This window comes from Hypomesus transpacificus, chromosome 15, assembly GCF_021917145.1.
Source record: "Hypomesus transpacificus isolate Combined female chromosome 15, fHypTra1, whole genome shotgun sequence".
Lineage (NCBI taxonomy): Eukaryota > Metazoa > Chordata > Actinopteri > Osmeriformes > Osmeridae > Hypomesus > Hypomesus transpacificus.
In genome coordinates, this window is record NC_061074.1 from 12208156 (window position 1) to 12229622 (window position 21467).

The 21467-nt window shown below is 40.8% G+C and overlaps 3 protein-coding genes across 7 annotated transcripts; 2 read left to right on the top strand and 1 right to left on the bottom strand.

The window, feature by feature from the left end:
- Positions 1 to 113: 113 nt before the first annotated feature.
- hddc2 (HD domain containing 2) lies at positions 114 to 3192 on the bottom strand. The gene is made up of 6 exons (XM_047035192.1): positions 3096 to 3192; positions 2806 to 2927; positions 2553 to 2655; positions 2380 to 2448; positions 2170 to 2308; positions 114 to 2033 (listed from the first exon to the last, which is right to left on the bottom strand). The coding sequence occupies exons 1-6, from the start codon at positions 3165 to 3167 to the stop codon at positions 1909 to 1911; spliced, it is 630 nt and encodes a 209-aa protein (XP_046891148.1). The 5' UTR covers positions 3168 to 3192; the 3' UTR covers positions 114 to 1908.
- Positions 3193 to 3971: 779 nt separating this feature from the next.
- Positions 3972 to 11472, top strand: LOC124477682. 5 transcript variants are annotated; one of them, XM_047035637.1, is made up of 5 exons: positions 3973 to 4151; positions 4382 to 4418; positions 4543 to 4738; positions 5032 to 5234; positions 6359 to 6622. In XM_047035637.1, the coding sequence occupies exons 3-5, from the start codon at positions 4552 to 4554 to the stop codon at positions 6584 to 6586; spliced, it is 618 nt and encodes a 205-aa protein (XP_046891593.1). In that variant the 5' UTR covers positions 3973 to 4151; positions 4382 to 4418; positions 4543 to 4551; the 3' UTR covers positions 6587 to 6622. The 5 variants fall into 5 exon arrangements, with proteins under 5 accessions (XP_046891595.1, XP_046891593.1, XP_046891592.1 ...); XM_047035639.1 differs by lacking the exons at positions 4382 to 4418; positions 6359 to 6622 and adding an exon at positions 10848 to 11343 and having other exon boundaries at positions 3972 to 4151; XM_047035636.1 differs by lacking the exon at positions 4382 to 4418 and having other exon boundaries at positions 3975 to 4151.
- A 377-nt stretch (positions 11473 to 11849) lies between these two features.
- On the top strand, positions 11850 to 20515 carry LOC124477962. The gene is made up of 14 exons (XM_047036040.1): positions 11850 to 11980; positions 12798 to 12992; positions 13084 to 13277; positions 13377 to 13619; positions 14385 to 14508; positions 15213 to 15281; positions 15391 to 15585; positions 15716 to 15921; positions 16035 to 16194; positions 17638 to 18720; positions 19170 to 19742; positions 19868 to 19904; positions 20001 to 20195; positions 20368 to 20515. Exons 1-10 carry the CDS (start codon positions 11953 to 11955, stop codon positions 18171 to 18173), a joined length of 1950 nt encoding a protein of 649 aa, XP_046891996.1. The 5' UTR covers positions 11850 to 11952; the 3' UTR covers positions 18174 to 18720; positions 19170 to 19742; positions 19868 to 19904; positions 20001 to 20195; positions 20368 to 20515.
- The last annotated feature ends 952 nt before the right edge of the window (positions 20516 to 21467 follow it).

The window sequence follows — 21467 nt, forward strand, 5'->3', positions numbered from 1 at the left end:
GTGTGGTGGGCCTCGTCTGTCTTCGTGGGCGGAGCTCACTGGGTACACCCTGCCAGACCAGATCAATCAAGAGCAGAAAAGTGATCAAATGTAAATTTGATCACTTTTTAAACTTTTTAAACTTTCACCATCTGATTTCAGATGGTGAAAGTGCCAGAGCTGGTTCCCTCTTTACTCTTAGCTAGGACCAACATACATTCTGTAGCTCAGACACAACTTGGTCACACTGTAGGACTATCAGACTTCAAAAACACATGAGGTACAGTTGATTTATGTCACACAGTAGAGTGAGGCCAGTAGAATAATCCTGAAAGTGCGGATTGGTGGTAAATCAAACAGACCTGTATTAGAACAATATTCGGATGTAGGGAGGAGCTGACTGTAGAACAGTCACAGGAACGTAACCACGGAGACCTCAGGCTTTCCCCTGATCCCTGCGCTATTCAGATCCAGCTGTCTGCTGCCTCCCTCTGGCCTTCAGGTGACACTGTACTGGCTGCTCTGAAAAAAAAACATTTAGGCCCAGTTTCCCAGACATGGATGAAGCTTGGTCCTAGCCTCAAACTTCTCCAATGCAGATCTTCATTGAATGACTTTAGGACTAGGCATAATTCCTGTCTGGGAACCTGGGCCATACACACTCAGAGCTGTTTTCTATTCTCCTGTCCCTGTATTTCAAACAGTCTGTCAGTCTGCCCTGCTATAGCAGACACCTACCTAGTGTACATGTTTAGCAGTGCAGATATACTTGTACTTAATCAAAACATGATTTTTATAACAGTCAAACTGTTTTATTACCTTTAGAAGAGCTACTGACTTTTATTTGTACGTGTTTTTAAGAAATGCCCAATGAGAGGCCAGTGTCATCATCGCTGGGTCATAGGGGATCATGCAGGGGTCAAAGGTAATGTTACGTACTAATACTTGAACTGTCACCTGCAAAAGGTGTACTCTGCACTGTGGGGTAGGGGCCTGAACTATAATGTCCTTTATTAACACTATAATATTAACATGAAATGCAATCCCTGCCAATCAAATCTTACATTGGGAGTATTTCTAAGGATTATTAACAAGAACAAGTGGTCATTTCAGTGTGAATGTGACAGGTCATAGGTTGTATTCAAGGTTACCTGTGCTGTCATACCTGTATGGTCTCTTCACATAACTGGTCTGCTGAAGTTGCATTTTGCAGGTTTATAAAAGCAGACAAGGCTGACATGATCCCATAGGGTTTTATCAAACAGAACAGTTGCACTATTTTGCAAGTGACATCCAAACCAAAAAGTTTTCGTTTTTAAGAACAATTTGTAATAACAATTTATGTAAAAAGTACCCCACTAAAGTTATGACATTGTGAACTGTTGGGTTTTCTGCAACTCTTAACATTAATAAAATATTTGTTCAAACCAACATTTTATCTCCTGTTGATTCAAATAATTGTTACCTTATCAAACTGAATGAAGTTGTCACCAACTGAGACAGCAGGGTAGACAAGCATCGGGTTGGCACAACAAACACACAGCAACAAGTTACTAACTAAATAAAGGTCCAACAACTAGTGTACAAAAATAACTATGTTGGAGGTAGATGTGTGTATGTTTGTAAGCGGTCAGGATAGGGTTGCACTGTCAAACTTCAATGTCAGAATGTGTCTCTCTATGTGTCACTTTCATGACTGCAACAAACTACACCCCAGTTGAGGAGAGCATGTCTGAAATTGTCATTTTGAATAGACCAGGAAGTAGATGGTGGTTTACAGTGACTCACTCTCCCCATCTGGCCAATCAGGGCCTTGTTTATGCTGCCTTCAATAATACAAAGTTCTGAGAACACATGACTGGCCAGACATGCAGCATCTGCACGCAGGTGTGACATGTAAGCTGTGTAGCGTATCGTAGAATGCTGAAATCAAGAGGAGGAGGGTGGGGGAGGTCCAGAATGCTCTTCACCCTGGGCGCCGGTGGCCAGATGACCTGCCCTTTCCTGGTTCAGACTGTGGAGCAGCTGGAGAACATCAGGGTGGTGGAACCGACCTGGGGGAGGCACACTGTCAGGAACAGGAGGTGTAGCTTTCTCTGAATGTGTGTGTGTGTGTGTGGGGGGAGGGGGGTAGAAAGCAGCCAGTGTGTGGCCAGGATACCCCTCCTGCTGCATGTGTGTGTAGCCTACCTTGTGTAGAGTCAAAGAACTCCTGCAGCCTGCCAGGTGTTTTCTCCAGAAGCTCATATTCATGGGCCTGTAGGATCATCTCTAGCAGGTCAAACTCTTTCACCAGCTTGGCCTCACTCGTGCACTGGCTCTCGTACTCCTGTACACACACAGTCCTATTTAATGATGACACATCTGGGCGAGAAAGAGACCAGAGAGAAGGCTACTGACCTCCCAGAGATCGTAGATCTCCTTCTTTAGTCCCTCCGGCAGCAGCCCAGTGATCTGGTGCATGGCCTCCTGGGAACAGAGGTCAGAGTTAGGATGAGGTGGGGTCCATGTTAGGTGGGTAAGGGTTGTGCAGGTCAGGGATCACAGACTGCAGTTCAGGATGTTCTACTTGCCTCTTCTCGTCTGTGTTTTTCAGCTTTACTGATGTTATCAGCCGGGGTGATATCTCCTACAATGCACTCTGCCATGTCATGGACCAGGGCCAACTTCATACACCTGCATGGATGGAGAGCACAGCATGCACTGTAAGTTCTACACCTACACTAACGTTGTCCTTTCTTTAACTTTGAATGCTATCATTCAGGAGATTAGTGTGAGTTTGTCAGCCTAAACATTAACACAAAAGCCTACACTACGCCCGCCTACCTCTCCTTATTCACGCTCGTGTCCGTGATGGTCAGGGCCATCATGGACATCCGGTACATGTGGTCCGACACGCTCTCCGGTTCCCTTACGTTTCGGTACACCCAGCCGGTCCGTGGAACCCGCTGCAAAAAGTATTGGGTATTTCAATGACCATTGAAATAGGAACTGCACTCAACATCGCTGCCAAGATTGCTGCCAACAACGATCTATCATGGAAAATGTCAACGTTTATGGGAGAACATGTCCCATAGTATGATGGATGTTACAGTAGAAATGATGTAACCTTCTACCTTTAGCTGTCCGATAAGTTTCATGAACTGCAGCATATCGTTCATGCTTGCGGCGCACAAGCTGGTGGCCATGTACACAAGTGTTTCCGGGTTTACTATTGTCAAAAATAAAATGATCAACCTTCAAAATAAGAGTTCAGAAAATAACTGTAACCTAATATGTTGCAGTATTGCACTGACTCAAACGGTCTAATTCACCTTATTGGTAGTGTAATGTATACTACATGTGATCTAATGTAATGGATGCAACATGATGATACAATTTGTTTTAATTATTGTCTTATCCTGGCATTTAACCTTCCGGACAAACTGCCAGACAGCATACTAACAAGCCAATCAGCAGAATCCGCCACACATCGATATGTTTTAAGTCTTAAAACAACATAATTTGAGAGTGCCTGCAATTTCTTATTTTACAGTTGAAATATTTATAAATGTATTACGTGCATCACTATACACACGAGTAAGTTAGTACGGTAGGCATATTAACGAACAGTGCTGAATCCGCAAGTCTATGGCCGTATCGTGGAAAAGATATGGGCTGGAAAATCCTTAATGGTCATTTGAATTACCTTTGTTTTCAGATTATTTTTTACAAGTCTCAGAACAATATATAGGTATACCTATATATATATGTATGTATGTAGATATATATATATATATATATATATATATATATATATATATATATATATATATATATATATATATATATATATATATATAGATAGATAGATATAGATATATAGATATATATGTATAATATATTATATATATTATATTTGTTATAAATGGTAGACCATTTATAACAAATATAATATATATAATATATTATACATATATATCTATATTTAAGACAGGCTAGCCTGCGTTTGACATTGGCCCGGTTGTTTAGAACTGTCCACGTCGAAACGCAAAATGAAAGAGAAAGTAAAAGTTACATCTATCATAGCATTCAATAAGTCTATGATAGGTCTATGATAAGTCTACGCTTCATATTTCGGATCCGGATTTTTGGGCTTATTTTTATCACTACCTTTTAAGTCTTCGTTAAAGGTAGGCCTATGCATGCATGCTTTGATCAACGCATTGTTCTTTTGTAAGGCCTATGGTGAATTCAGGTTGTAACATTTAACTGAACTTATAGCACAAGTTTAAAAGGCCAAACAGATAGACCCTACGCATGTCGTTTTCGGTGGAATTAATAGCTAGTCTTAAAGTTGAGGTAACATAAACGTCAGTCATTCGATTTAACGTCCGTGAAAACAAAAGCAATTTTTTTTTAGAAAAGTTAAGTATGACGTCATCTGGTGGATATTCCAGGCAAGTGTGGACACGACAAACTATTTGAGTGGTTGAATAAAACATATTGGTTATTCACACTTTAATTAGGATTTCTAACATAAATTCTTATAGTTAACATAATGTATGTCATGTATCTTTCCAGTGTGTAGAAATGAACAAGTTCTACACTCTTGTGGCCGGGGATACTAGGGGGTGTCATGTGGAGATTAACGGAAATCTCACCTCAAGAGGCCTGACCGAAGTGATGGCACCAGCAGACTGTGATGTCATCATGGCTTACTGTCCAGTTGTCTCTCGACTAGGGACTGATCTTAAGGCAGCTATGGAAAGAATTCCAGGTAATTGTTCTGATACAACATATCTGAAGTGGATTAAACGTATCTGAGGCCCATTGATATGTTACTAAAGCAACAGCACAGGTAATTACTGTGCTATTGCTTTTCAAGACTTTTAGTCAGATGTCGAGTACTGTTGGACAGTGTCTGACATGGGTCTGATCCACATAAGACGCCTTGTACCCTGGACTGAACTGGTTGGCCATTTATAGTTGGTATGAAAAGGGATATTCCTAAGAAATAACAGTTTGTTCAATCATTATTTATTTTTATCTCTCTGTTTCACTCTCTCCCAGATGGTAAACCAGTCATCCTAGTGGTGCTGCATCACACCTTCAACCCAGACTACACTGTACCTGACTGCAGCAGACATGTGACCAGAAGTGATGTCATCCTCACTGTAAACTGTCTGTTCCACGACTCCAAAGGAGGACTCTTGAAGTGTTCTCAAAACGACAAAGCTGTGGCTGAGATCCTGAACTGCTTGCCAAGTTCTAAGGTTTCACTTTCTTCTTACACTAGTTTGATAAACAGTGTTTTATGTGATGATGTGAACATTGTACTGCTACTCTTGTTGTGTTCTGTCCCCCAGGAGAAAGTGGTGCTCCCAGATTAACCCTCTAACAACAACACAGGCTATAGTCTGTAAAGGCAGAATTCAAGTGGCACTGTGTAGATCTGAATAGTCAAGAAGGCGGTTTCAATACAATTTGTTTAGTTAGTACAAACATTGTTTAACAGAGTACTCCGGACCCGTCATAGCGAGAGACATGCAGATGCAACCTACAGGTCGTTCGAGAGAGTGGTGGAGAACAACCCTAAAACCCTGCCTTATATAAACTTAGAACAAATGGTTCTTCCGATCAATCCATCAATATAGCGGTCTCTGTGATTGGCCAGCACTATTCAGTGACAGTTTGACTCCATACCAAGTGTCCCACAGTTCTGAAGATGGTTAATGATACACAAACAGGATGTCTGACTTGGCCATCTCCTTGGCCAAAAGGTTAGGTCAGCTCACTCAACTGATAACCATCTCCCCAAACCCCAAACCCAACTAAGACCCTCTTGCTCTTAGTTAGGTATCATAAAACAATACCATAAATACCTTAAGACAATCTGATTGTCCCTTCTACAGAGTAAACCACACCACAAAGCCTCAGTTTCTTACATTCGACTGTCTATAACAAAGGAACTTACTTTTACCGCTTAAAGAAACATAGATATTGTAACTATGTCAAAAAATGCCATTACAAGTCAGCTTCTGTCTCACTAACTCATGACAAAAGAACATTACTTTGATCATACCAGATAACATGCCTGTGTGGCTGAACTTGTCATTGTTTGCTTTACACATTTGTTTCATTTGATTGATGAAGATGTACAACTTGGAGATTGCATTGTCTTACCAGAAAGACAAAGATGCAGTAGGTCAAACTGTACATCATCAACAATGCAGTGAGCAGATGTGACCAAGTAAACTTGATCTCACTCCTCAGTATAAATACAGCCACCAAAGCTTTTTCTATTATGGGTGTAGCTAGATGAAGGGATGTTTAGAGAGGTAGACACTTTGGACACTAAATGTGATCTTTTTTTTAATCCTTGTGACTTTTTTTTCAGACGCCTGCAGTCAATTACAGAACGTGTGCCCTGGTCCTGTTTGTGTTCCTGGTCCTCGCTCTGGTCCTGTCCTTGGCTCTGATCATTGCCGTGATCGTGGTGAACACCCCAACCAAAGACCCAGCTCATACCCCAGCTCTTTCTGCAGTCCTAGCCCTGGCCCTGGCATCGAGCCTGGGCTTGGGTTTGGCTCTTCAACAGGCCCGGAAAAGAAATGCTATATTTTAAAGAAAGGAAATAAGTATAAAGAGATAAAACACCTCAGACTGCCTGATATAAGTTTCTTTATCAATGAGTTTGTATCTGTCTCAATAACCATCTATAAAAGTAGCCGGTAGGCTTATACATTTTTTTTTCTTCAGTTAGCTGTGACTGTTGGTCTTTGTGACACATGGGTTAATTCAATATTATTTAACCAATGGCATGGAATCAGGATGTGAAGTAGAGATTCGCAACATTTTCTCTAGCCTATATCATCAGGGTCGGCTCCAAGGGGGGTGGCGTTGCCCGTCAATGCCCCCCCCCCATTATTTTAGCGATACGTTTCCATAACAGTTATACACAAAATGCCCCCTTCTGGAAACTAAATGCCCCCCCATCTGATTCATTCTGGAGCTGAGCCTGTATATCATTGTGCTTGAAACCTTCAATTAACTATAATCTTAAAATGAATGTACTTCTGTGTCAAAGAGTCTTGATCGATATGTATTTGTCTATTGTGTATTTGATCAGAATGAATTCAACCTTGGGCTGCATGATGTACAAGTTGGTGCACCTTATCCTGTTCTTCATCAGGTTCTCACCTTCTACTGCACTAGGCCTATGGCCCTTTAGAGAAGCGTCCCTTAAGTTGGGAATTCATTAATTCAAAATATGAGGTGATTTTGCATAACATGTGACAAGTAAAAGAAAGTGGAAGTGAAAGGACACTAAAACGTTTAAATGTATGCTAGTTTAACCTGGCTAGTGTTCCCTAATTCCGATTCCTGTGGCAGAAAAAGTATGGGCTATCATTGGAACCGGATGAAAGGTAGGCCTGCATCACACCTTTGACCCAGACCTCACTGTACCAGATAACAGCTGACATGTGAAAAGAAGTGATGTCATTCTCACAGTGGACTGTCTGTTCCACGACAGCAGAGGACTCTTGAAGTATCCTTAAAATCAAAATGTTGTTACTGCGATTTTCAGGAAGCTCAATTTGCTCAGAGGTTTAATGTCATTCTTACACCATACCATACGTAATAATGCTGAAGTGTAACAGAATGAATGGGATCTAAATACAGATGGTTCAATAGACATTATAAAATGTTCTCTCTTTATAGCTTAATCCTTGGGTCCATCCTGTTCAGAAGAAAAATATTCCACCTCCCTCACCCTCATCAAAAGTCATTGACACTGGTTGTCTTGGCTCTGGCCCTTGGCCCAGCACAGAGGCGTTGTTAGACATAAAACTCTACTGGGGCACAGGCTCCTATAATTTTTTTCTTCCAAGTGTTCTGCACAATACACTACTTGGCTATAGAAACTCCCCTTTCTTAACCCACTATACAACAGTTCAGGGACGCAGGTTTGATATAAGCTTTGGAAGCAGGGAGAGGTGTATACATTGTTGGAATACTCTGCTGTTCGATTGAGGTTTTATATTCATACAGATATTATAAAAGTCTACATTTTTCAAAATTGTACGGGTAGTTTTCACCCGGTCCCTAACGCGACAGCAAAGCAGCGTCTTCCGAATGTGAGACGAATGTGGAATATGAAACTAACTTCACCTTGGTCTTTGGCAGGGACATCAATAGTTAATGCCAGCGCGCATTCCTTTTCGTATTCATTTGTGCGCAGATACTGTTTTATGAGCTTCATGTAATATTGTTTTTATGTTTTAGTCAAAATAAGATGATTGGTAGGCCTATCATTTTGACATTTTCTTTAGTTTTGTAATGTTTTCTTAGCCTACCTAAATTGTGTCCGACACCTGGACTTCTGTGTGCGTGCTGCAGTGGCTATTTGGCAAGCTCAGACGAGCGCACTTTTACTGGGGCACAGCATATTTATACTGGGGCACGTGCCCCAGTAAAAAGGGTCTAACAACGCCCTTGGCCCAGCACTAGTTCATTACCCAATTTCTAAAGAATGTTATCAGGTCATCTAATTGAGATACTTCTTATATATTTTCATATTTACCCAACTTTATGTACAACAATAACGTAGCCTATGTTGTCTAAACCATCTTAAGGATTGTTATCTATAGCCTAACATTCAAGCCAGGCTCTGCGTTTGACCTTTTCCCAGTTGTTTGTAATGAGATTTCTTGAAATATCCAAGTCGAAAGGCAACATGAAAGTGAAAGTAAAAGTTACATCTAACAGCATTTGATCCTTAATGGTACGCTTCATGCGTTGAATCCGGATTTCTTGGCATATTACTATCATCACCAACGCCTCGTTCAAGGTAGGTCTATGCATGTGTCACACATGCATGCTTTGATCAACGCATTTTAAGGGCATGGTGGATTCAAGGTGTAACATTTAATTGAACCTAGGGCACACGTTTGAAAAGTCAAACAGATAGGCCATATGCATATAAATTTCGGTGGAATTAAAAGCTATAGTCTTAAAGTTGAAGGAACGTCAGTCATTCGATTTAGCGGCATTCATGGACGCATTCACAGACGCATTCACAAATGGGCAACAATTGTAGGCCTACTTTTTCGAGGCTGTGCCTTGGGGCAAATCTACACTCTCAGTCATAGCCCGTTCACCTGACCCGCTCGCTTGCCTGCTTGTGCCGGCAAAGGTGATCGAGAAGATAGGAAAATTGCTACATTAATTCATCATGGCCTGTCCTAAAATTGTGGATCTTGGATAACCTGAACACAAGCTGTTCAATTACTCATGCCTCATGTTTAATTTACTTATTAAGTAATGTTTATGTATGTAATTGTGGCCTTACTTAATGAATTGCATTTGAAATATTATGAGTAAATAAATACAGAAAATAAGGTTATTTTTAAATGGTCCATTGGCAGAGGAGATCAATTGCACAATGATTGTATTGACCAGTAGGCCTATCTGTAAACCCTGTCTGGGGTATATAACCCAGGTGCGGACAAACAGAACAGTGACGTCAAACTGGCAATTCATAAGAACGTATTGATTTACAGAGCAGTCAAGTAAAGCAAAGTCCAATAGTAAAATAACAACTTCCAAAAGCCAGTGAATTCAAACGTACAAATCCAAATTAAAAAGCAGTAATCCAGCAATGTAAAAAACAAAAGCATAAAATACTAAAGTCATGTTCCAGTATGAGTCTCAAAGTATGGCGTCATCTGGTGGCTGCTGGCAATTGTGGACACAACAAACTATTTGAATGGTTGAAGAAAACATATAGGTTATTCACACTGTAATTAGGAATTAGCTTTGGCATAATTGCTGTCACGTATCTTTCCAGTGAAATGAACAAGTTCTACACTCTTGTGGCCGGGGATACTAGGGGGTGTCATGTGGAGATGAACGGAAATCTCAACTCAAGAGGCCTGACTGAAGTGATGGCACCAGCAGACTGTGATGTCATCATGGCTTACTGTCCAGTTGTCTCTCGACTAGGGACTGATCTTGAGGCAGCTATGGAAAGAATTCCAGGTAATTGTTCTGATATAACATATCTGAAGTGGATTAAACATATCTGAAGCACATTGACATGTTACTAAAGCAACGACACAGGTAATTACTGTTTTACTGCTTTTCAAGACTTTTAGTTACATGTTGAGTACTGTTGGACAGTGTCTGACATGGGTCTGATCCACATAAGACACCTGCCTTGTACCCTGGACTGAACAGGTTGGCCATTTATAGTTGGTATGAAAAGGAATATTCCTGAGAAATAACACTTTGTTCAATCATTATTTATTTTTATCTCTCTGTATCACTCTCTCCCAGCTGGTAAACCAGTCATCCTAGTGGTGCTGCATCACACCTTCAACCCAGACTACACCGTACCTGACTGCAGCAGACATGTGACCAGAAGTGATGTCATCCTCACTGTAAACTGTCTGTTCCACGACTCCAAAGGAGGACTCTTGTTTTGTTCTCAAAACAACAAAGCTGTGGCTGAGATCCTGAACTGCTTGCCAAGTTCTAAGGTTTCACATCCTTCTTACACTAGTTTGATAAACAGTGTTTTATGTGATGATGTGAACATTGTACTGCTACTCTTGTTGTGTTTTTTCCCCCAGGAGAGTGTGGTGCTCCCAGATTAACCCTCTAACAACAACACAGGCTATAGTCAGCTTCTATTTCACTAACTCATGACAGAAGAGTATTACTTTGATCATACCAGATAACATGCCTGTGTGGCTGACCTTGTCATTGTTTGCATTACACATTTGTTTCATTTGATTGATGAAGATGTACAACTAGGAAATTGCATACACTTTGGACACTAAATGTGATCTTTTTTTAAATCCTTGTGACTTTTTTTTTCTCAGGCACCTGCAGTCAATGACAAAACGTGTGCCCTGGTCCTGTTTGTGTCCCTGGTCCTGGCTCTGGTCTTGTCCTTGGCTCTGCTGATTGTCCTGGTGACAGAAAACAACCCATCCACGGCCGTAGGCGTGGCCCTAGGCCTGGCTCTTGCCTCGAGCGTGGGCTTGTGCTGGGCTCTTCGACAGGCCCGGAAAAAAAATTCATTATTTTAAAGAAAGGAAATAAGTATTGTTATTTAAAGTTACAAAATACCTTAGATTTCCTGATATAAGCTTCTGTATCAATGAGTTGGTATCTGTCTCAGTAACCATCTATTAAAGTAGCCTGTACGCTAATGATTAGCACACACGTTTTATTTTGCTTCAGTTAGCTGTGGATGTTGCTGTTTGTGTTCCTGCTGTCCCAGTTGTTGGTGGACCTCCACACCAACCTCAGTCTGAGTCCAGACGAGACCTTCAGCTTGGTCAATACAGAAGATCATTAGAATATAATAAACTTTAGAAACAGTTATTGTATTGAACATACACCATTAGTTAAAAGTGATGTGTCAAGATCTGCAATTACGGTTTTTGGTGCACATATTATATTGACAATAACTAAAAGTATAGATGTCCTGGTAACCTAATGTTAGCTACAGTTTTATGGAAATAAAAAAATGCGAGCTGGTGTCGATGAACTTTACATATGATTTATTGTAGGCATACTAAATAATTGTTGTTTAACTATAATCTAAATGTGAATGTACTTCTGTGTAAAGGGTCTTGATCGATATGTATTTGTATATTATTATTGTAGAGTACTTGAGCAGAATGAATTCAACCTCGGGCTGCATGATGAACAAGTTGGTCCACCTTGTCCTGTTCTTCATCTGGTTCTCACCTTCAACTGCACCTATGTCGCTTTAGAGAAGCGTCCTTTAAGTTTGGAATTAATTAATTCAAAAGATGAGGTGATTTTGCGTAACATGTGACATGAAAAGGGAAAGAAAGGGAAAGTGAAACGACACTGAAACGTTTAAATGTATGTAGCGCCACGGTGCACGGGCTACATGTAGGCTATAACCAGGCTGTTCCCTAATAATTCCGATTCCTGTGGCAGAAGAAGTATATGGGCTATCACTGGAACCGGATTAAAGGTAGGCCTATAGACTAAAGGCCTACATTATCACATTGTCCTTTTTAATCTAGGCTACAGCGAATAACAGATATGGCGCTCGAAATAGCTATAGCTATCATTGCCGAAAGTATGAACACGATTTGACTTGCCATTAGTTTTTGTTAGTGAGAAATTAGATAACTATAGGTTAGCTTGTTCGGGTTTTGTGTTTGCTCCTGGGGTGTTTGTTATAACACAAGTTCTACGGAGTTTTTCGTTTCTTACTTGTGGGTGAATGAGTGTGTTGGTGGTGGTGGTGGTGCTGAAACAACACAGAACGTACACAATTAACATCACACTCCCGACACCGCATATTACAGGTAGCGGTACAAGTACAAGTACAGGGACATTCCTCCAAGGCAAGTGAGGTGAGGTGCCATGTGTCAATTTGCACGAAAGGGAATCAACCCGTCAACCTTCTGATTGAGCCCAATTCCCTAACCGCTCGGCCATCTGACGGTCAGATGGTTAGTTCGCTCTCCTGAAAAAAAAGCATTCATAAAGCCTCCCCTCCTGGGATTTTGTTGTGATTGTTGCAATTCCGATCGATACTACAGATTATATGACTGTGTTTGATGAATAATAAACATCGCCAAACCTTCAACAATCTGTCTTTATTATTTTAAACTATAATTTGTCATAATCATTGTTCATGAAAATCTAACATGCAATTTAACAAAAGAAAATCGTCACAGATGAATTAGAGGTAGAGTAACCCTTTTTTGTGTCACATTAAATACCGTGTTTTCCCCCGGGTTTGCTTAACTTCTTACAAATATATTTAACTGTCTTTTTAGGGTCAAAGATGAATACATTCTTCACTGTTGTGACAGGAAATACCCTGGAGTCTCATGTTGAGATTAACAGACGCCTCACCTCTAAAGGCCTGACTAAAGGGAGGTCAGCAGCAGAGTGTGATGTCATCATTGCCTACTGTCCAATCATCTCTCGACTAGGGGCAGATGTTGAGGCAGCAATGAAAGATATTCCAGGTAATTGTAAATTAACTGCTCAATATTTTTTCTCTAAAACTCTCAAATTGCCTTGACACTTTCAAAATATCCCCCCCCCTCGTTTTGTCAGCTGGTAAACCAGTCATCCTGGTGGTGCTGCATCACACCTTTGAACCAGACTTCACTGTACCAGACAGCAGCAGACATGTGTCTGGTCAAGTCATTCACATTGTGGACGTTCTGTTCCACAACACTAAAGGAGGACTCCTGAAGTGTTCTCACAATGACAAAGCTGTTCGTGATATTCGTAACTTCATCACTAAGGTTTGGTATACATTTATTTCAAGTTTGAAGGCAGTTCTATAACCTAAAGTGACTTGAAAGTGACTTTGAAAGGCAATGTTTGGTTTTCTGTCTTTATAGTACCGGGCTCCAGTTCCAGCCTCAAACACAGCCTTAGCTCCAGACCCAAACACAAACCAGTCTCTAGCACCAGGCTCAAACACCGACCAGTCTCTAGCACCAGGCTCAAACACAGACCAGTCTCTAGCACCAGGCTCAAACACAGACCTTTCTCCAGCTTCCACCGCTACCTCACCCCCAGACCCATCTCCAGCTCCAGTCCCAGCTTCAACGAAGCACCAAGACCCACCTGCTTCAGTTAAGGTTTGATATAAATTGTACACTATTTTGAAGTAATTTCTGCTGTGTAATTTCCTGAATAATGCTGCAAGTGTGAGAGAAAATATTTAGCTTTCTGTCTTAATAGCTCAAACATTTTGCTCTCACAGATGTATAATGTGTTTAGTAGTGTGTGTCTACTGTGTATAGGCACAAACAAAAACAATATGACACTAAACAAGAGGATTATACACACTACAACAATAATACTGAATCATCATCGACAAGTTTAAAACACAACTAACACTAACAAAGAACAGCTGTCTGCAACAAAAATTCACGAAACAAGTTGACTTGAACGAACGGCACAAACACAGAATCCATTGTAATCAATTATTACAAGCTTTTACAAGTCAAGTCCATGAAGTCAATCAAACAAATGTACTCCTGGTCTGTAGTATGCACAGAGAACATACTTGTTAAAATCGAATGTCTTTTTATAAACTACCAGGTGTGTACTTTGCAGGGCAAAGACAAGATATTTCATGCTAATTTCTATGACAAATATGTTGTTTATGAAATACATTTTCTATTGACACGAACAAGCCACTGCTATAGACACTAAACTATGAACTTTTCACTTTTCACCATTTTCATCCAGTTATGTTGTGTGTCGATAGACCATCAACTCTCAGTTATATGATTGCACTGATAGTTTTTGCAATAACAGCCCATGAGTTAACTGCAATTTATCGTTGTAACGTGATATTTTGTGTTTGGTTTCCCTTGGGCTGTTCCGGCTATGGGTAGACTTCATGCAGTTGGTGTCCCCATCTGTGTTGCTGCTGTCCTGGTTGTTGGTGGACCTCCATACCAACCTCAAGAGTCAGTCCGAGTCCAGATGAGACCTCCTGCTTGGTCAATAGACAAGATAATTAGAATTTAATAGACTCTAGAAATAGTTATTGTACTGAACATACACCATGGCCCAGTTTCCCAGACGTGGATTAAGCTTAGTTCTACACTAAAAACCTTTTCAATGGAGATCTTCATTGAATTTGTCTCTTACTATAGGACTAGGCTTAATCCATGTCTGGGAAACTGGGCCCATAAGTTAAAAGTAATGTGTCAAGATCTGCAATTATGCTTTTTGGTGCTTATTTCATATGGACAATAACTAAAATAAAAAGTTGTCCTGGTAACCTAATGTTAGCTACAGTTTTATGGAAATGAAAACATGCCATTTGGTGTCAATGAACATTACGTATGTTATATTGTACTAAATAGTTGTTGTTCATATGTATTTAATGTTTTGGATTAATGTGAAGTAAATCTTTGTCATGAATGAGTCAGATGTTTTACCTCGTCCTTCTTCATAAAGTTGTCTTATACTGCACTAAATCAGAGTGCAGGCTTCATACAACCATACAACTGTACCAAAACAAATATAAACCCTCAAGTAAGACAAAGAAAAACTCATAGAACCTGTTCTATTAACCTTGGGAAGAGCAATATTGTGATGGATCCCCTTCTCCAGATTCATAGCAAAACAAGTGCCTTCTGATACCTGTTCCTCTGCATGCCTGAAGTCTATTGGAAGGACTCCGCCCAGACAAAAACCTGCCTAGGTTTCATAAGAAAAAGTGAAAGCTCAGTTAGATTCAGACAGAAGTTCAGACTCAACGGATCAGGCTTGCTCTAAAGAAGGTAAGCACATCCTACACTGCAATAATCTCAAACTTAAATCTCTGGATAATGAGTTATCACATCTAACCTCCATTCCTTGGTAGTGTAATCACATCCTTAATCTCTCTAGGGTCAAGGATGACGACATTCTTCACTTTTGTACCAGAGAAAACTCTGGGGTCTCATGTGGAGATGAACAAAATTCTTTCCTCAAGAGGCCTGACGGAAGTGATGTCAGTAGCAGAGTGTGATGTCATCATAGCTTACTGCACGGTCAGGTCTCGACTAGGGACTGATGTTGACACTGCAATGAAAGACACTCCAGGTAATTGTTCTAATGTGTGAACTACTCACTGTTCCATTGGGTCACCTTGAATTATTGAAATATTTTATGAGAAAAATACTTTGTGTCCTTCAAATTGCACACATTCCACCTCTCTCTGCATCTTTCTCAGCTGGTAAACCAGTCATTCTGGTGGTGCTGCATCACACCTTTAACCAAGACTACACTGTACCAGACAGCAGCAGGCATGTGACCAGAAATGATGTCATTCTCACAGTGGACTGTCTGTTCCACGAAAGCCAAGGAGGACTTCTGAAGTGTCCTTTAAATGAAAAATCTGTTGCTGCGATAGTCAAGGAGCTCAATGTGTGTTCAGAGGTTTGGTATCATTTTAACACCATACTGTAATTAATAGTGCTAATATGTAACTTAATAAACAAACCTAAATAGAAATGGTTCAATAGACAATATGACATTTTCTATCTTTATAGCTTAATCCTCAGGTCCATCCTGTTCAGAAGAAAAATATTCCGCCTCTTTCAGCATCATACTCATCCTTGACAAACGTCATTGTACTGACACTGGTTGTCTTGGCCCTGGCCCTTGGCCAAGCTCTAGTTCATTACCCAACTTCTAAAGAAGGTTGTCAAGGTAATGTAATTGAGATATTTCATATATCTGCATGGTGATGTAGCAGAGAGTCAACAGACAAAGCTTGGTACCATCCACACCTTTCCCCTACCCCCGAAAAGGGGGAAGGGTTCTTCCCCTTTTGTCCTTATCTCCCAGAAGATGCTTCAAAGCCTGACCCAGCATGGGGTCAGGAACAAAGACCACATGGTCACACAGTATCAGACAATGGAGTATAAGGGAGAACTTTCTTTCGTGGAGTTACAAACATATTTCTCAAGGACTACATGGCTCATGGACACTAATTCAATGACAGTAGTCGATGTGTTATAATGTGTGTTTTCTCATTTACCTAGAACGTGTTTAATTGATGTTTGATTATAACTCCCCTTCAGATATAGTTAAATCAGTCAATCTTGATATCAAAATAATTGTATCATACTAACAAAACCAGTTATGAACGTTGTATTGCTCTATTCTGAAGTGTAAGCATTTCATGGACATTTGAGATAATGGAATTTAAACTATCAGCCACTTCACACCTCTGGGCAGATCTCAAGACGACGCCCAGGTGGAAGTAACTGACCAATGAGAGAGGTCACCTTCTCACGGATGACCCCCTGTTCTTTGGAGTATAAAATCGCCGAACTTACAATCACCCCCGCTTGTTCGTAGGATTAACTTGGGGTGAACGCGTCACTCCCTAACCTTTACCTCATAACCTGCACCTTCACTTTGCGCCCGGAACTTTGACGAGAGATTCCGTTTCCTATTCGTTGGATATAACGAACCATTGACTCCGTTCTTCAAACCGACAAAAGTAACTGCGATTTGCAATATTTCTTACTTGTGACATATTGGCATGTTGTGATTGAATTGTCGATGTTTGATTGTATTTTACAAATGATTTAACTTGACCATCGTTAGATCAGTTGCTATTGATCGTCCATTGTTACTATAGAAGCCTCTTCCTCTGTACCTCTTCCTCACTCTCTCTCTCCCCTCCCCCTCCACACGCGCTCTACGCAGCCATTGTGCCAGTGCGCTCTCATTAGAATTTAGGCCTACTGTACTGCTTTAGCCCAACTAACCCATAACTTATCTGGTATGTGTTCACTATAATTACATTCTCTTAAATAAATCATTGTGTATAATACTCGCGTATCTCTCACGTTATATGATCTGCTCTACTTTCATAGAATTCCCTACTTAAGATTAGACTGATTATTACGAGTGCTATTATTCAATATTATTAAACAAGGTTTCCTCTGTCCCTTTCACAAATCAGAGGTGGTGCCCCAAGAACGACTATACTTCATTATAAACTAAGTATTGCTAATCTTAACCGTGCAAACCACACTACAGTGATAACACAGAGGAGAGACCATACAAAGCATACGTTATGTTTAAAATGCAGGAAAAGAACACTACATCATTCCAATTTATTTCTGTCTGTGTTAACAGATCCAGACTCAGCTTCAGCTCAGACCGAGTTCCAGAATCAACTCAAGACTCTGATCCAGGCTTTGCTTCAGACTGAGCTCCAGACTATACACCAGACTCAGATCCAGATCCAGACTGAGATCCAGACTATACACCAGACTCAGATCCAGATCCAGACTGAGATCCAGACTATACACCAGACTCAGATCCAGATCCAGACTGAGATCCAGACTATACACCAGACTCAGATCCAGATACAGACTGAGCTCAAGACTATTTGTCAGACTCTAGGCCAGATATATCCAGACTCTGTTCCAGATTTTGTGCCAGATCCAGCTCCAGACCCAGGTCAACACCCATCTCAAGAGCCAGCTCAAGACCCAGCTCTAGACCCAGTTCTAGACCCATCTCAAGACCCATCTCAAGACCCAGCTCTAGACCCAGTTCTAGACCCATCTCAAGACCCAGCTCAAGACCCAGCTCTAGACACAGATCTAGACACAGATCTAGACACAGCTCATGACTCTCTATGGAAACGTTTGTTTTTTTGGAAGTGAGACCAAAGGCCTTGTGTCCCTTGATTAGAATGAGAACAGGATGGACTTGTTGTTTAATATCCTTAAATAAAGCATGTCATATTGTGTGACGTGTCATTGAGTTTTAATCTATCTACACAGCAAAGTTGCAGGTTTGGTCCGCACTTCAATCAAATTCAATGGAACGAGCTGTTCGCCAAACGGAATGGCGGCTTGAGTTGTCCAGGAGACCGGGGTGGGAGTCTACCTGGCTGGGCGTGAGTGTTCCTGCTTCTCCTTCCCAGTTTACACCTGTCGGGGCCCGCTGCTGTTAACCATAGCATTGGTGACAGTCTACTAATGTCCTCCTAGACAACGACAACCCTAACAATTAGTGTCTCCTATTGTCTTCAAGAACATAGTTGGGGAGGTGATGTGGGATCAAATGCGCACAGCCCTACTAGAGACACCCCCCAGGACCACACCTCGATACGCTTACTAGGAGAAAGTGAAAGCTCTGACAGAACTGTGTGTGGGTTGAAATTAAACAGAATGCCAGATTTACGGGACCAGACTTGTTCTAAATGAGGTAAGTGCATCCTACTTTGCATCGTCCATACTTAATTCAAACACAATGGCCATCCCTTTACGGACACAACACACGACTTACACTGCATGTTAGCCACACTGTCTTGATGATTGTTTTAGCAGGCATATTTCTTCCAACAAATGTATTCCTAAAGGCTGTTCTTTTATACTGATATAAAACACATGGCACACTTTTGAGATTATATCATATTTTGTCAAATCATCAAGTCTGTGGGTTTGCTGTGCAACAAACTTGTCTGTGACAAGTTTTCCCTGAGGTTATGTCTGAATTTGTCAGACAAATTCAACCATAGAACTGCTGTGATACTTAGATTAGAAAATACTTGCCTGTAATAGGATATGTGGTCAGGACTGACAGCCAGATAAATCACTTTTGTACATTCTGTATATGTATATTCTCTCTGATTTGTTGTTGTGTCATAAAAACAGGGAGCTCATTGCTGCACACCTAATATACATCACCTCGAGCCTTCCTGCATCATTACATTTGTCCAGGCTTCAGTATGGAGAAATTCTTCACTGTTCTGATGGGGAAAACTCTGGAGTCTCATGTGAAGATGAACAACCGTCTCACTTCTGAGGGCCTGACTGAAGTGTGGTCACCAACAAAGTGTGATTTCATCATGCTGTTTTGTGTTCCTGTCTGTGGTTTAGAAACAGATATTAAGAAAGCCCTGCAAGATATCCCCGGTAGTTATTCTGACCTGTGAAGTCTTGTATTTTTTAGAACAACTAGGGGGTATTGAAATGTAAACGTGTTGTTTCTTTCCTTTACCACTTCTCATTCACTCGTCAGCCGGTAAACCAGTCATTCTGGTGGTGCTGCATCACAGCTTCAACCCAGACTACACTGTACCAAACAGCAGCAGACGTGTGACCAGCAGTGATGTCATTCTCACAGTGGACTGTCTGTTCCACGACAGCAGTGGAGGACTGCTGAAGTGTCCTTGGAACGATAAAGCTGTTGATGAGATTCTGAACATGCTGAAAAGAAATCCTTGGGTTGTTCACATCTTATCATCTTGACAAAATGATTATCAGATAAACAGAATTAGAAAGCTATACATGACAAACTTTGTGAAGACTCTTTAGATTAATCTTTGATTCTCTGCCTGTCACTGACACAGGCACACACTGCGTGTGACCAAGACAACGGTTGTAAAGGTGAATTTAGGATTAACATCTATCTACATTCTTCAGACATCTGCTTCTGCAGTGATTTCTGCTTCTTGCAAAAACATTTTAATTGTGTCTCTCCAGGGTCCAAGATGGACACATTCTTTTCTCTGGTTGTGGGTAATCCTATGGGATGTTATGTGGAGATGAACAGACGTCTCACCTCAAGAGGCCTGACTGAAGTGTGGTCAGCTGCCAAGTGTGATGTCATCATGGCTTACTGTCCAGTCACGTCTCGACTACAGACAGATGTCGAGGGAGCTTTAAAAAAGTTTCCAGGTCATTGCTGAAAAACTGCAACTTGATTTGTAAACTGCTGCTGACGTTGCTGTCCCTAACGTTGTCAGACGATATGGCATTTTCATAATTTGTTGTTTGTTTCTGTTCTTCTCCTTCTTCCCCTTATTTCTCTCTGTCTCTCTTACTCTCTCTCTTCTACTCTCTCGCTCAGCCGGTAAACCAGTCATCCTAGTGGTGTTGCATCACTCAATGAAGTCGGACTATGAAGTACCTGACAGCAGCAAATATGTGACCAGTAGTGATGTCATCCTCACAGTGGACTGTCTGTTCCATGAAAGCCGTAACGGGCTACTGAAGTGTTGCCAGAATGAAGAAGCTGTCAAGGAAGTGTTGAAGAAGCTGAACAGGCCTCCTGAGGTTGATGATTTCATCTTACTTTTAATTGAATGAACATCTTAAGACTTGAATATTTGATTTGTATGTTGTTAATATTATACCTTCCTTCCAGCATTCTTTCCAGATCCTCTCCAGAGTTTGGGAAATTGGAAGTCACCTGAAGACCTGGAACTGGATCTGGAACTGGCTGTCAGGTAGGGTTAATTATAATCCCCAACATCGAAAAAAACGGATGAAAACAGATAAATGAGTTAAAGGGTCTCCATTGTCTTTAACATATTTTTCTTTTTCTTTTGCTAGGTGTTCTGATATCATACTTTGCTAGATTCAAGTCACTTGGTAGAAGACGAAAAACCATTTCACAATGAGTAAGGTCATATGAGAAATGTACAGTAAGCCTGTGGTTATGTACACTACACTACTTGCAGAAAGTATGACTATTATGTAGACTGACTGTAATAATACCTGTAATGATTACATTGTATTGTATAAACAATGGGGGTCAGGTGGCTGACCGGTTACGGAGTTGGGCAATTAATCAGAAGGTTGTTGGTTCTATTTCATGGCAGTGCCAAATTACGTTGTGTCCTTGGGCAAGGCACTTCACACTACTTGCCTCGGGGAGAATGCCCCTGTACTTACTGTAAGTCGCTCTGGATAAGAGCGTCTGCTAAATGACTAAATGTAAATGTAAATAAACCAAAATAATTATATGATCTGGATTCTGATGATAATATCATAAATTCTTCTAATATGTTTTTGATTTGTTCTAAATAAATATTTGGAATCAAGATAGCTGATGTTGTACCTTGTCTTGTTTTACATTAAGTTACCACTTCCCACTGATTTAGGAAACAATAAGACATCAGATGAACAAGATAAGCCAGGCTGAAGTGAGGGGTTGGGAATTGCTGT